Source organism: Lipotes vexillifer, unplaced genomic scaffold, assembly GCF_000442215.2.
Source record: "Lipotes vexillifer unplaced genomic scaffold, Lipotes_vexillifer_v1.1 scaffold865, whole genome shotgun sequence".
In the NCBI taxonomy this organism is placed as follows: Eukaryota; Metazoa; Chordata; class Mammalia; order Artiodactyla; family Lipotidae; genus Lipotes; species Lipotes vexillifer.
The window spans coordinates 2,500,478-2,513,285 of NW_006795130.1; the positions used below are offsets into that span (position 1 = coordinate 2,500,478).

Sequence of the window (12,808 nt, forward strand, 5' to 3'; positions counted from 1 at the left end):
ATTTTATAAATTAAGGGGCTCAGTCATAGAAACACAGTTTGATCTCAAACCTCATTATTTTCTATTAGATGAAATTCAAGAATTTTTTTCTTTTACCAAAGAGAGTTGCCAAAGATTTCACTAACCTTTTACAGTAGTCAGCAAATCTTTTGCCTTGCCAATTCTGGCTTGGTTAATACTGCCCAGAAAATTAGCTCTACAAATCAAATTCATAATCCTCACTAACCTAAATAACTGCTTTTATTCTCCACTCCACCAAAATGATTTGAAACACAATAGAAAAACTAGTTTTGCTCTATTCAGTATCCTCAAAAGTCACTGCTTTTTTCTCCCTAATAAAGCGTGGTCACCATGCTTCAAGGAAAGAAACTGATTCTCAGGATGTGACTAATTTAGTCCTGAGTATGAGATGTGAGAATATCAAGAACTTAACATTAAGAGATGCTCATTTTCTCCTAAAAATAATCAATGGCAAATTTGCAATGAAGCTGCATTTTTACACTGGGAATTTCAATTAGTTACCAAAGTTTTTAATAGCATGAATTTTAGACAATTTTGGAGATTTAAAACAGTCACTGAGAGAGCCACCTTAAACTCTTTCTGGAATAGAGCAAATTGTAAAGAATCATTTAAACACAATACATTTTAATGTCATATCTATTAAAAGCAAAAATGTCTATGGGAACAAATATTTTGGTCTCCTAAGAATCTCATAAGAATATCTTTTGAAGGGCAGTGTTTGTTATGGAATTGACAGAATTCTGACATAAGCAACAAAAGAAGTATACTAACACTGGCTATAATATAAACAAATTCAATGAACAACTAGGACTAAGAAGCAATTTTGAGATATATTTATAAAGGGTAAAAATAATCATAACTCTGGGGTCAACTACACTATGTACCATAAAGCTTTTTGTTAAACCTTGTCATGTAGGTCTAAGTACTCAGAATACACTCTGGGTATGAAATAGAAGAGAAAAAAACTGTACCCTCAATAAGTACTATTCTCTGTAAAATCTCAAATTTGGGAACAAGAAAAGTCTCCACCAATCTCTTCTCTGTTTTTGTTGTTGTTGTTGTTGTTCTTTTTTTTAAAGAGTGAATATAAAAAAGACCAGATCTAGTCATATACCTTTGGGGACAGCTGTCAGGGATCTGATACCCTACTGGCTCTGGTCCCTTTTACAGTAAAACTCTGATGAGTTCAGGTTTTAAATGAGAAAAACCATAGTGCCTTGGCACTCTGCCACATATACCAAAAGTCAGAAGGACAACCTAAAAGACTCCTTTTTACATGCTTTTCCAGGAACTGAAACACTTCTGAAATTTAATATAAAGTCAGACCTAAAGTACACTGAATAATACCAAAAACCACTGAGTTCCTCCCACAGACAATCAAGAGGAACTGTGGCAGGGAAAGTGAGCTTCTCTGTTCCCAGGCTCTTGAAAAATTTAAATTTGGGACTAAGGACCCCCTCTCATTCACTGCCCAAGCTACTCTCCCTTTTCCACTAACACCTCCAACCCCCACCCTTCAGCCCATTCCTGACCACTTTTCTACCCTCAAGTCCATGTTTTAAACAAAGATGTTTTTGGAAAGATAAATCGGGCCGTAGAACAAAATCTTATAAGCTACATTTAATCTTGGAGAGAAAGTCATCTAGCCCTGAGCCTTCAGGCAAGCTACCCTCCCAGGCATCAGTTCCTCATCTCCAAGAATACCTTCTCAGTGCTTCTGTGCCACCTATGCACACACAATCAGTTATACCAACTAAAAGATCACTTGGATCAGAAGGGAAATGTCAATTCCCGTAACATGTTGGGCTTTTCTCCTTTGGCTGGGGGGGAGGATAAAATATTATAAATGCCTAAATTAACTATTTATCTCAAACTCCAAAAGATAAATCCTTTGTTATATTAGCTGCATACTAGAATACTAAAACTAATACTGCATAATAGAATACTAAAAGACTCATAAAAAGCTAATATATAACCTTATTTTTTTCAAAACTGAAATAAAAATCAACCCTTAAATCCTCAATTGTCTGCAGTAAGGGCAAGTTATTATAGGACTGCATGTTCTAACCAGTATTTCCTTCTTTGGTAGCCTAGAGTAATCTGTGCAAGACATCTGAGTCACTCACTACATTTACCCACCACCAACCTAGGCCCACCGTGGGAGGAGTCACACCACAGGGACAAAATCTGAATAATAGTATCTAATGACTCAAGATGCAGTTACAGGAACACCTACATAGGGTTCAAAAATTCTTAGCAATGAAATGCTTTTTAAATTTTTTTCACTTCCTCTTTATTCTCAGCATACATCAAGATACAAGTAATATAAATACCAAAAAAAAAAGAGATTAAATATAGATTGCTAAATTTACAAAGGGTAAAATAAGAACTGTGTTTAAACCCCAAATTCTTTTGTCTCATAATGTATTCCCAGGAAAAATGCTAAAATAGTTTTTAATAATCATTATGATTGTTGATTTAGGAGGGGAAATTTTTTATTTTCAAAATAAAATGAAGTGTTTAAAGTCAAAGTACTTATAAATTTGTAAATCTGCCATTTGAATGTAGGTATAAAACGTAAAATAATCAGCTATTGCATTGCCTCTTTAAAATCTTAACTTATTCGGCAAGACGTACTTTTACCAAGAATTTTTTCCACTTACTTTCTTCCCCCACTTTTCTAGAGGAACCATCACTTTCCAGGAGAAAACTGCACCAGTGGGGAAGCATGAAACAAGTATGGTAAGACAAAGTTAATTCTTTATTGGTAGGGGTGAGAGGAGGTAAAAGATATTGTATGTATTAAACAGAATGGGAACCCAGGGGTCACAGACAGACACAAGGTCTGATTAATTCACTGCTTACTGTTGAGCAATGAAAGATGCATAATGCTACTAAACTGAAAAATAACCAAACCCTAGTTACCAATTTCCATTTTCAGGGTAAAATTTTTTCTAAATATTCTTGCAACTAATAAAAACAATTACTCTTAGGGGGTAATGGAGGTAGAGTGGATAGGGATGGGGATGAGAGTGAGCTGTGTCACGCATATCCTTTCATAGCATTTTTTCAATATTTATTTATTTGTTTGTTTATTTATTTGGTTGTGCCAGGTCTTAGTTGTGGCTTGCTGGCTCCTAAGTTGTGGCATGTGAACTCTTAGTTGCAGCATGCATATGGGATCTAGTTCCCTGACCAGGGATTGAACCCAGGCCTCCTGCATTGGGAGCACAGAATCTTAGCCACTGCACCACCAGGGAAGTCCCTTTATAGCATTTTGATATTTGAATCAGGTAAATGTAAAACAAAAGCAAAATGAAGTTAAAAAATAAACATTTCTTGCTCATTCTGATGTCATTATGTACTTAAGCTTCTTTTAGCTGAACTAATTTTATTTATTTCTTTTCATTCTGATAGTTTTACAGCATCCTAACAGTCTGGTTCCTTCCAAATCAGCATAAAACTGAGAGAGCTATTAGACTGTACACAGTGGTGACCAGGTTTATATTTCCCTTGTATATGCCCCCAAATGCCTAGTCTTCCTCCTGAAAAACTCAACTGACCACAGTTTTGGTTTTGGTTTTGGTTTTGGTTTTGGTTTTGGATTTTAAAGAAGCAGCTCTCAGCACTTGCACAAAATAAAGTTCAGTCACACTTAAGTTACTAATTGATGGATGACTTTTCCCCTCCAAAAATAGAGAAACATTAAGGTTGCAAGGCCTGCTTTTCTTTTTTACTATTTCTCATCTGCCAGAAGCAAAGGGAAGAGAATAAGGAAAGAGATTAGATTAGGGGAACATGAGATCATGGAGAACGACGGCTGATTCACAGCTTAGATAGCAGAACATGCAGTGAGCCAGGTACTGAAGTTAGGAAAAACTTTAGGTACACCTGACTTTTTTCCTTTTGATTTTTAATGGAAGGATTATTGTGAAGGACAGGTGCCCCATCTAGACTCTCTAGCCTACCCATTTTCATTATGGCTTAAAACCTCAATGATGCATCTCCAAAAGTCAAATTCCAGAGCCTGCAAAGGAAACTGGTAGGAGAGGCAAATACAGAGATAGCAACAGCTGGAAGTTTCCTTTCCTAAGAGCAAGGTCCACTGGTAACTTAGGGGTCACCCAGCTACCTGGGGAAATCTGCCCCTCAAATGAAGTCAGTGGGAATGACCAGACTAAAACAGTTCCCAGGAGCCTGCTCAAAGAGAGGAAAGCACCCACCAAATATAGAAAGCCTGACATCCCATAGTAATGTCTTTCCTTTTGCTTTCCGCAAAGAAACAGCTCCACATGAGCCAAACAGTCTGCCCAGCACAGCCCCAAGTCCTGTATTAAGTCAAATTCTGACGCATATTCAAGCACAGTGTTACACACCGGCACACGGAATGAGGCACGGCACACAGCACAAGAAAACCTCACAGACATGCTTTTTCTCTTTTTAAGCAAAAAAGAAACTAGAGGGCAAGAGAAAGCTTACCTTCTAAACGTGAGAAAAAGAATAAAACAAACAAGAGAACAAAAAAAAAGATGCATAAAGAAGTCATAACAGGGAAGTGAAAGTTATCAAATGTGCAAAAGCAAAATTAAGTAAAATATCAAAGACGTTACATGATTTTACAATATGGATTTAAAATACAGTCTTAGAACTTGTTCAAGAACTTCATGCCTCTGAAAACAAATCCATAGTTAAGATAAGCTGACTAATTTCTCCTCCACTCTTAGTTTAACTTTCTGGTCAACAAAGAGAGACTGTTGATTTTAGCCCCAGCTTCGACCTTACCTTATAGGTGTCCTGGAGGACAAACAGAGCCCTACTGGGCACCCAGTGGAAATCATACTACAATATCCCCTCTGTAGTCTGCCACCAGCCTGCTGGGTGGCCCTGGAGATAGCATTTGGGTGCACACAGTGGGGGAAGCTGGATCCTGGAGACAATGTGTTCCCCCCACTGCCTGCATCTTGGGCTCCTACAAGGGAAGTGTAAACCCAAGTGTCTCTGTTCCCAATCACTAGACAAGAAGCAGACCACAGCAGCAGCACCTCAAACCACCGCTGCTGGGCTCTAGGCAGAATCCACCAACCCTTCTGGAATTCAAGAGGAAATTCTAGACCAAGGGTAAAGGGACCCCTCAAACTAACTGACAAACGTGAAAACTAATATTTCAGTTAAGCCCTCTTTAGGGAAAACAGAATGATGAAGGGACACACCTAGAAATGTCAAGCGTTTCCTTTGTAGATTTCTCTGGGTCAAAAATTGGTTAAGAAAAGTTTTCCATAAAATTCAATCACAGGCATATTCTGTATCTTACTTAGTCACCTAGCAACAACCACCCACATGAAAGGCAGGGCTCCCACCCAGGGGAGTATACACCACACCAGAATTCCTCCACCAGCCCAATCCATGAGACTCCAGCTTGAAGGAAAAGCTACATCTTAGCTTTCAACCAACATTCACCCTGCATACCTATTTGTTTGTTCTACCTCAGAGCAAAGGAAAAGTGCAAAAACAGGAAGTAACCCATAACCCTTTATTTTACAAAAGTAAAGAAGAAAATACTTTCATAATATCTAAGTAGTCTTATGCTACACACAGTTACAAGAAAAAATGTGAGACAATCACATCCCCAGGAAGGGAAAATTGGGGATTTTGCTTATTGCTCCCCCAATAACACTTACCTTGCTGGCCCAGGCATCTTCGTCCCAAGAAGTGAGTTGTAATACACGAATGATCTCATTAATTTCAGCGCTCATCTTTTCTACAGTAAAATTACGATTTTTCAAAGCTTCTTCAATTCCTTGGTTTTTTGAGTTTTTAGTTGTTACAAAAATCTTCATAGCTGTAAAAATAAACAAAAGATCAGAAACAAAGCCTGGAATTTAATCTTGCTGTATTACAATATTCACACCAGATGTTCCACACTGTGAACATGTCTGGGGCTTCTAAGGTCTTAAAAAAGAATATGAAAACAAACACTGCAAGTCTGCCATTAAAGTTCCAGTATCAGCAACCTTCACTGTTAAGAAAGCTCAAGGTACAAAACATCACCACATCATGATCAGAAAACTAATTTAACATGCATATACTGAAGATCCACAGTCACAAAATATCCACCATCCTTCTAAATCAATTATCATCCCAGCCCTAACACTGGCCCCATCAAACACAAACCTAATGTGACAAGATAAAAACAGTCAGTAAAACTGTAACCAAAGAATGCTGCCTGACCCAATCCTAGTGGAAGATCCCAAAGTGTTGAGTTTATCTTCCATGATTTATCTTAATATATAGCAGGGACTATCTAACCCCTAAAAGTGAAGAAGAAAATAATAACGGACACTAGATAATAACACTAAATAATAACACTAGAGAATATCTTCTTATAAACTAACTAAAATTATAAAAACAAAGATTAATCAACACTTTATTGAGTTATCCAGATTAAAAGAAAGATTCTTCCCAACAACCTTTCTGCCATATGGAACAGTTAGTCTCAAAAACATATTTTTGAGAAGATTATAAGGCACTATTTACAAATTTTTGTTTTCTAGTTCATGTAAGGGCTTTCTGAACTCTTACACTCATATCTCCTATTTTAGCTACTACTTGGAATTACAAAGCAGGAAGGCAGTAGCTGGCGATTACAGTGACATGCCTTGTAAAATTTTGAAAATAAAGCTGCCCTCTGAGACTTAAACCAACTAACCCACAACTTGGCAAAGATAATTTACATAAACCATGAGATGTCTGGTACATACTGGACACTCAATAAGTGCAACTCCCTTTTGCTAGTTGAGAGAGCAGCCACCATGTTTGCATTTCTGGGCTCTGCCCAATGGGAACGTGGTCCTAGTTGGTGTACACCACCTGCTCTTCAACGTAGAGAAGAGTTAAATATCTTCTAGGAAAGAGCTGTGGGTTCACTTCCTTACTATACAGTGCTCTATAATATCCATTCCAGCTCCTAATTGTTTTTTCTGAGTACAAATAAAGGTGTCAAAATCCATACATCCAAAACTAGTATTTCTAGAGGAGAAAAGGGCCTGTTAGAACTTGAAGAGAACAGTATGAGGCAACAGGAGAGCAGTTTCAAACAAAGAGCAAGAGAAGGAGAGCATTAGAGAAGATAAATACTGGTTCTTAGCTAATCAGCTGCATTTTTACTCAGGCTGAAAGACATGCAACTAAACAGCAAAAGAAAATAAACACCAGAGTTTAGAACATGTTAACATGTTTTTTTTCTGTAAGATAAAGTACAGACAGAAAATACCTGAAATGAGAACTGGCAGCAACTCTTTCACGGTGTTCATTGAGTTCACCAACATCACTCGGTGCTCCTGGTGAGTCAGTTCCTGCTGCCTCTCATCAATCATCTTGGCCATCTTAGTCATTCCTGGGGCACAGGGAATAAATTGTGCAGAGTGAGCCGTGAAACAATCCAGAGTCTGGCTTTCTGAGCCTAAATCCATTATGAATTACTGTGAAAGTCCAAACTGACTGTCCACTTATTTAAACAACAGATACTATCACTGAACACTAGCATTTATGACATAAAATTTTTCAGGACAGTTCTAAATTAATGCAAGTTTATTCTTCTCTTTAAAAGCAATTTATTAAATATAAATCCTAAACGTGACATAATTTTCACACATTTGACATAAATACATTCACAAATATTTTTTAAATGTTGCAATTAGTAAATATATATTTGAAAAACAATTCACAAGTGGGGGGGAAAAATACTTTGCCTGGCTACCATACCAGCTTTCATGCCATGTACCTGGCCACTGAACCTATGTGTATATGAATCTCACGTGAGCCTAGTACAGGCACACCTCAAAGGTACTGCGGATTCAGTTCCAGACCACTGCAATAAAGTGAATATCATAATAAAACGAGTCACAGGCATGTTTTGGTTTCCCAGTGCATATAAAAGTTATGTCTACACTATACTGTAGTCTATTAAGTATGCAATAGCACTATGTCTAAAAAAACAATGTACATACCTTAATTTAAAAATACTTTATGCTAAAAAATGCCAACTATCATCTAAGCCTTCAATGAATCATAATCTTTTCAGTAGTAACATCAAAGATCAGTGATCACAGATCACCATAACAATATAATAATAATGAAAAAATTTTGAAATATTGTGAGAATTACCAAAATGTGACACAGAGACATGAAGTGAACAAATGCTGTTGGAAAAATGGCACCAATAGACTTGCTTGAGACAGGGTTGCCACAAACCTTCAATTTGTAAGAACGCAGTTATGTGTGAAGCACAAGAAAGTGAAGCAAGGTGTGCCTGGGCTAAGAAATTAGCGGCTGAAAGAAATCTTAAGAATTACAATAACGTGTTTTGTTTTCATCTTTAAATTTTTCTGTACTTTCCAACTTATCCAAAATAAGGATGTATCACTATTATAATTAGAAACAAATAAAAATAATTATGGGGGCTTCCCTGGTGGCACAGTGGTTAAGAATCTGCCTGCCAATGCAGGGGACACGGGCTCGATCCCTGGTCTGGGAAGATCCCACATGCCACAAGCAACTAAGCCCGTGTGCCACAACTACTGAGACTGCGCTCTGGAGTTCATGTGCCACAACTACTGAAGCCCGCACGCCTAGAGCCCGAGCTCCGCAACAAAAGAAACCACTGCAGTGAGAAGCCCGCCCACCGCAACGAAGAGTAGCCCTGCTCGCCACAACTAAAAGCCCACGCACAGCAATGCAGCCAAAAATAAATAAATACAATAAATTTTTAAAATAATAATAATTATTATTATGGTGATGACAGCATTTGAAAGCATCTGGTGTTTTGGAGTTAGCATGCTAGCACTTTTTGTTTACTTTGGTAATTATTCAAGGGTACTATGTGATTCTCTAACACTTTCGTTTTCAAACTGCTCTTAGAATTTCTTAAGCAGGTTCACAGATCGTCAAGGGGCACCCAAAGGGAGATGGAAAGGGTGGGGCTGCCTCTGCTTCATCCAGAGTAGCTCCATTTCTGTCTTTTATATGTTGGGATTCTGCAAAGATTTTTTTTTCATTATTTCATTAGATTTTTTTATTGAAGTATAGCTCATTTACAATATTAGTTTCAGGTATACAGCATAGTGATTCAGTATTTTACAGATTATATTCCATTAAAAGTTATTACGAGGTAATGGCTGTAATTCCCTGCTATACAATATATCCTTGTTGCTTGTCTATTTTATTTTTTAATTGGAGTATAGTTGCTTTACAATGCTGTGTCAGTTTCTGCATATATCCCCTCTTTTTTGGATTTTCTTCCCATTTAGGTCACCAGAGAGCACCGAGTTCCCTGTGCTATACAGTAGGTTCTCATTAGTTATCTACTTTATACATAGTAGTATATATATGTCAATCCCAATCTCCCAATTCATCTGCATAAGATTTCATTTGAAGAAATAAAATTTCTTCACAGTGCTAGGAGAAAGTTTAAAGGGTACTGCTCTAAAGCCATTTCCCAGCGATTTTCAATGACAGCTCAGAGAAATTCTAAACTGCCTTAAGTTTACAGGATGACTGCACTGAAACCTCAAGGAAATACATTTTATGTAAGACAAAAGAATTTTATAAGATAATATGTGATTCTTAATATTAACAAATTAAACATCTGATATGTCTTGTCATTGGTCTCATTCATACTTTAAGGAGCCTCAAGTTCATGTTATATGCCTATAACACCAAAAGCTGGTATCTGTTCATGTATTTTGAATACTGAATTCTCAGATGACTACACAATCAGAGATTTAGCCACAGAAGTTCTTCTCTCCTTCTAGGTCTGATTATATTATGCAGCCTTGGGCAACGGCATGAATCCATAATAGTAGGCAGGCTAATTAGCAAGCTAAGAGGTCACAGAGCGCTACAGGCCAGCTGGCAGACAGTGAAGGAATGCTGTATAATGTGGAATGAAGAGGTCAGGATTCAGGGTGGCCTTAAGCACTGCAGTAATAGGAAATTATTTCCTACATTCTCCAGCAACGTTTGCAATGTCTAGTTTAGTTTATTAGACAGGGCCAGGATCTGTAGAAAGCAGATTCAGCTTTCAGAGACAATGATATCTCTTCAGTAGAAGCACAGAGTCAGCTCCATCAACAGAGTAGAGACAACTAAAAGTTCAATGCATCATTACCTATCTCCCACAAAAAAAGTAGGGAGGAGTACCCCTTTCCTCTTGATCAAACATGGACAATCCATAAAAAATTCTGTTATAAAAGTAGGATATGACTAACCTGGTCCAAGATTCTTTGTGTAAGTGACCAAATCTTCCATAGTTTCCACCACCTCTGCCACTGTAAGATATTCCAAAATTCCTTTGCAAACTCTAATAATTTTACGAACCTGAAAATATATTTCATAGTATTCAGTCGATTGAGTAAACGATAAGTAGAAAACACAATAATTCAGATGTGTAGCTAGTCAACATTTTGTCATCCTAAACAATCCTCAATCCTCCATTATTATCTTTTAAGGCTGGGCTTTTTGTCTGGAAGAGGTCTGCATGGGCCTCAGGTTGTCTACCTCAGCCTCGTCGAAGGTGAGGAGCAGGTCTGATGTGCCGGAGAGGATGCCCCTTGATCCATCAATTAGATAATCTCGAGCAGGCACTGAGTAAGGGTCTGACTGAAGCATCTGGGCTGCCTGGACAAGCTTGGTGCAAGCATTCTCCACCCTGTGGAGAGGAACATGGAGTTAACTCACTGGCAGAACCAAGCAGAAGAATATCACATGCAAATGCAAAGAATGTAAATGGCCATAAATTCACATTTTTTTCCTATATGGAAAATAGCCAAGACCAATTTATAATAGAACCTAAGTTTCCAGCTTTTAAAATTTACAATTAAGGGCAGCACATTCTTTCATTCACTGCACTAAGCCCTTGTTCTTCATTATTTCCTGGCAACAAAAAATAATGAGAAAAAGTTTTGGACCCTTTACTTTAGGTTGCTATATCTCTGTAACTCCTTTGTTTCCTTCCTGTTCACCCTACATACACTGGCATTAAAAGACACTTACACAGGGCTTGCCACACAGGGCTTGCCACACAGGGTTTCCCTGGTGGCGCAGTGGTTGGGAGTCTGCCTGCCAGTGCAGGGGACGCGGGTTCGTGCCCCGGTCCGGGAGGATCCCACATGCCGTGGAGTGGCTGGGCCCGTGAGCCGTGGCCGCTGGGCCTGCGCGTCCGGAGCCTGTGCTCCGCAGCAGGAGAGGCCACAGCAGTGAGAAGCCCACATAACGCAAAAAAAAAAAAAGACACTTACACAAAGAACTGATATCCCTGACAACAGTTTCAGATTCAACATTGGAAATAAAATACCAAAGCACTGTGTTAAGTGAAATTTAATAATCAGACAAACCAAAGAAATAGGAGGAAACACAAAGCAAAAGTATGAGGTAATGCATAAATTTTTTCTTTCATCTAGCCAAATGGATTTGTTTGACAAACTGGACAGTTTGAAAACAACCCTATAAAACTATGCTGTTAATTAAAATGTCACTGGCATTAATAACTGAATCAGTTAGTAATAGTTTAATATAATATAGTTTAATAACACAGATGACTCAATCAGCCAAAGGTGTCTTTTTTTTGCGGTCGGGGGGCAGGTCATTTAATAAAGGAACCCGAAATGCATAAAGCAAGTATTCTCCTTGACCCTGCTGTACTACTAAAATGTATTTATTCATTCAATTATTCTTCTGTACAGAGTTGAAAAGGACTTAACAGATCATTTCCTCATATTCAGTAAATCCATTATGTTATCACTGAGTAACTTACATGCAACAAATTACTTTAAGTTAAAATATTTAGCCAAAATTACACATTCTTACTTGAAAACACAGAAAATGTCCCATGCAGATAAAAGCCCACTTCACAGCGAGTTATATCAAATGAAATAATATAAAAACTCAACAAGTATAACACACACAGTCTTGTTAAAAAATAGAATTAAACCAACATATCAATTTCAACTACATAAAAAGCACTGGGCTATGGACACTATAGGTATGTATATAAAGATGCAAAAACACTATTCTAACTCTCAAGAAGCATACTTTGGTAATTCACAAACTTCAGAGCCATAAGGCAGCACATAATAAATATCAGCGAAGAGCAAGACCTCACTGGCGTGGCTTTTGATCAGCCTTAGATGACTGGTTATTTTCTGTTCCTTTTAAATTAAAATTAAAATTAAATTTGAAATTATATAACATATATATATATATATATATATATACCCATACATATGACAAAATCATATACACATACATAAAACCCTAAGGCATACAGTGAAAATTTTTCTTCCCTCCACTATCTCCTAGGCATTCAAATTCCATCTACTTGCAGCCAATGTTATGTGTTTCCTCTGTATTCTTCAAAATAAAGACACTTTATGCACAAAGAAACAAAAACATAGGGTTCCACCATTTTTACACAAATAGGATCATACTATGCATACTCTCTGCATTCTGATTTTTTCACTTAATTTAACTTGGAGATGTTCTAGTAGAAGTACCCAAGGAGCCTCCTCATTGTTTTATACAGCTACATAACTAGTCCCTAATTTATTAGCCTGCTGTAATGAATCACCTAGAATAAACATTTTTTTTTGGCCGTGCTGCATAGTTTGTGGGATCTTAGTTTCCCGACCAGGGATTGAACCTGGGCCCCAGCAGTGAAAGCCCCAAGTCCTAACCACTGGACCACCAGGGAATTCCCAACAAATACCTTTTTTTTTTTTTTTTTTTTTTTTTC

The 12,808-nt window shown here is 37.6% G+C and overlaps 1 protein-coding gene across 2 annotated transcripts in view; it reads right to left on the reverse strand.

Moving 5' to 3' along the window:
• VCL (vinculin) overlaps nucleotides 1–12,808 on the reverse strand; it is a 98,386-nt gene that overhangs the window by 34,505 nt on the left and 51,073 nt on the right. For both annotated transcript variants that reach the window (XM_007467504.1, XM_007467503.1), the window contains exons 3-6: nucleotides 10,576–10,726; nucleotides 10,287–10,395; nucleotides 7,292–7,414; nucleotides 5,700–5,860 (exon numbers count right to left, since the gene is read on the reverse strand). In XM_007467504.1, coding sequence (XP_007467566.1) covers nucleotides 5,700–5,860; nucleotides 7,292–7,414; nucleotides 10,287–10,395; nucleotides 10,576–10,726 — 544 coding nt within the window. The remainder of the gene's footprint in view (nucleotides 1–5,699; nucleotides 5,861–7,291; nucleotides 7,415–10,286; nucleotides 10,396–10,575; nucleotides 10,727–12,808) is intronic.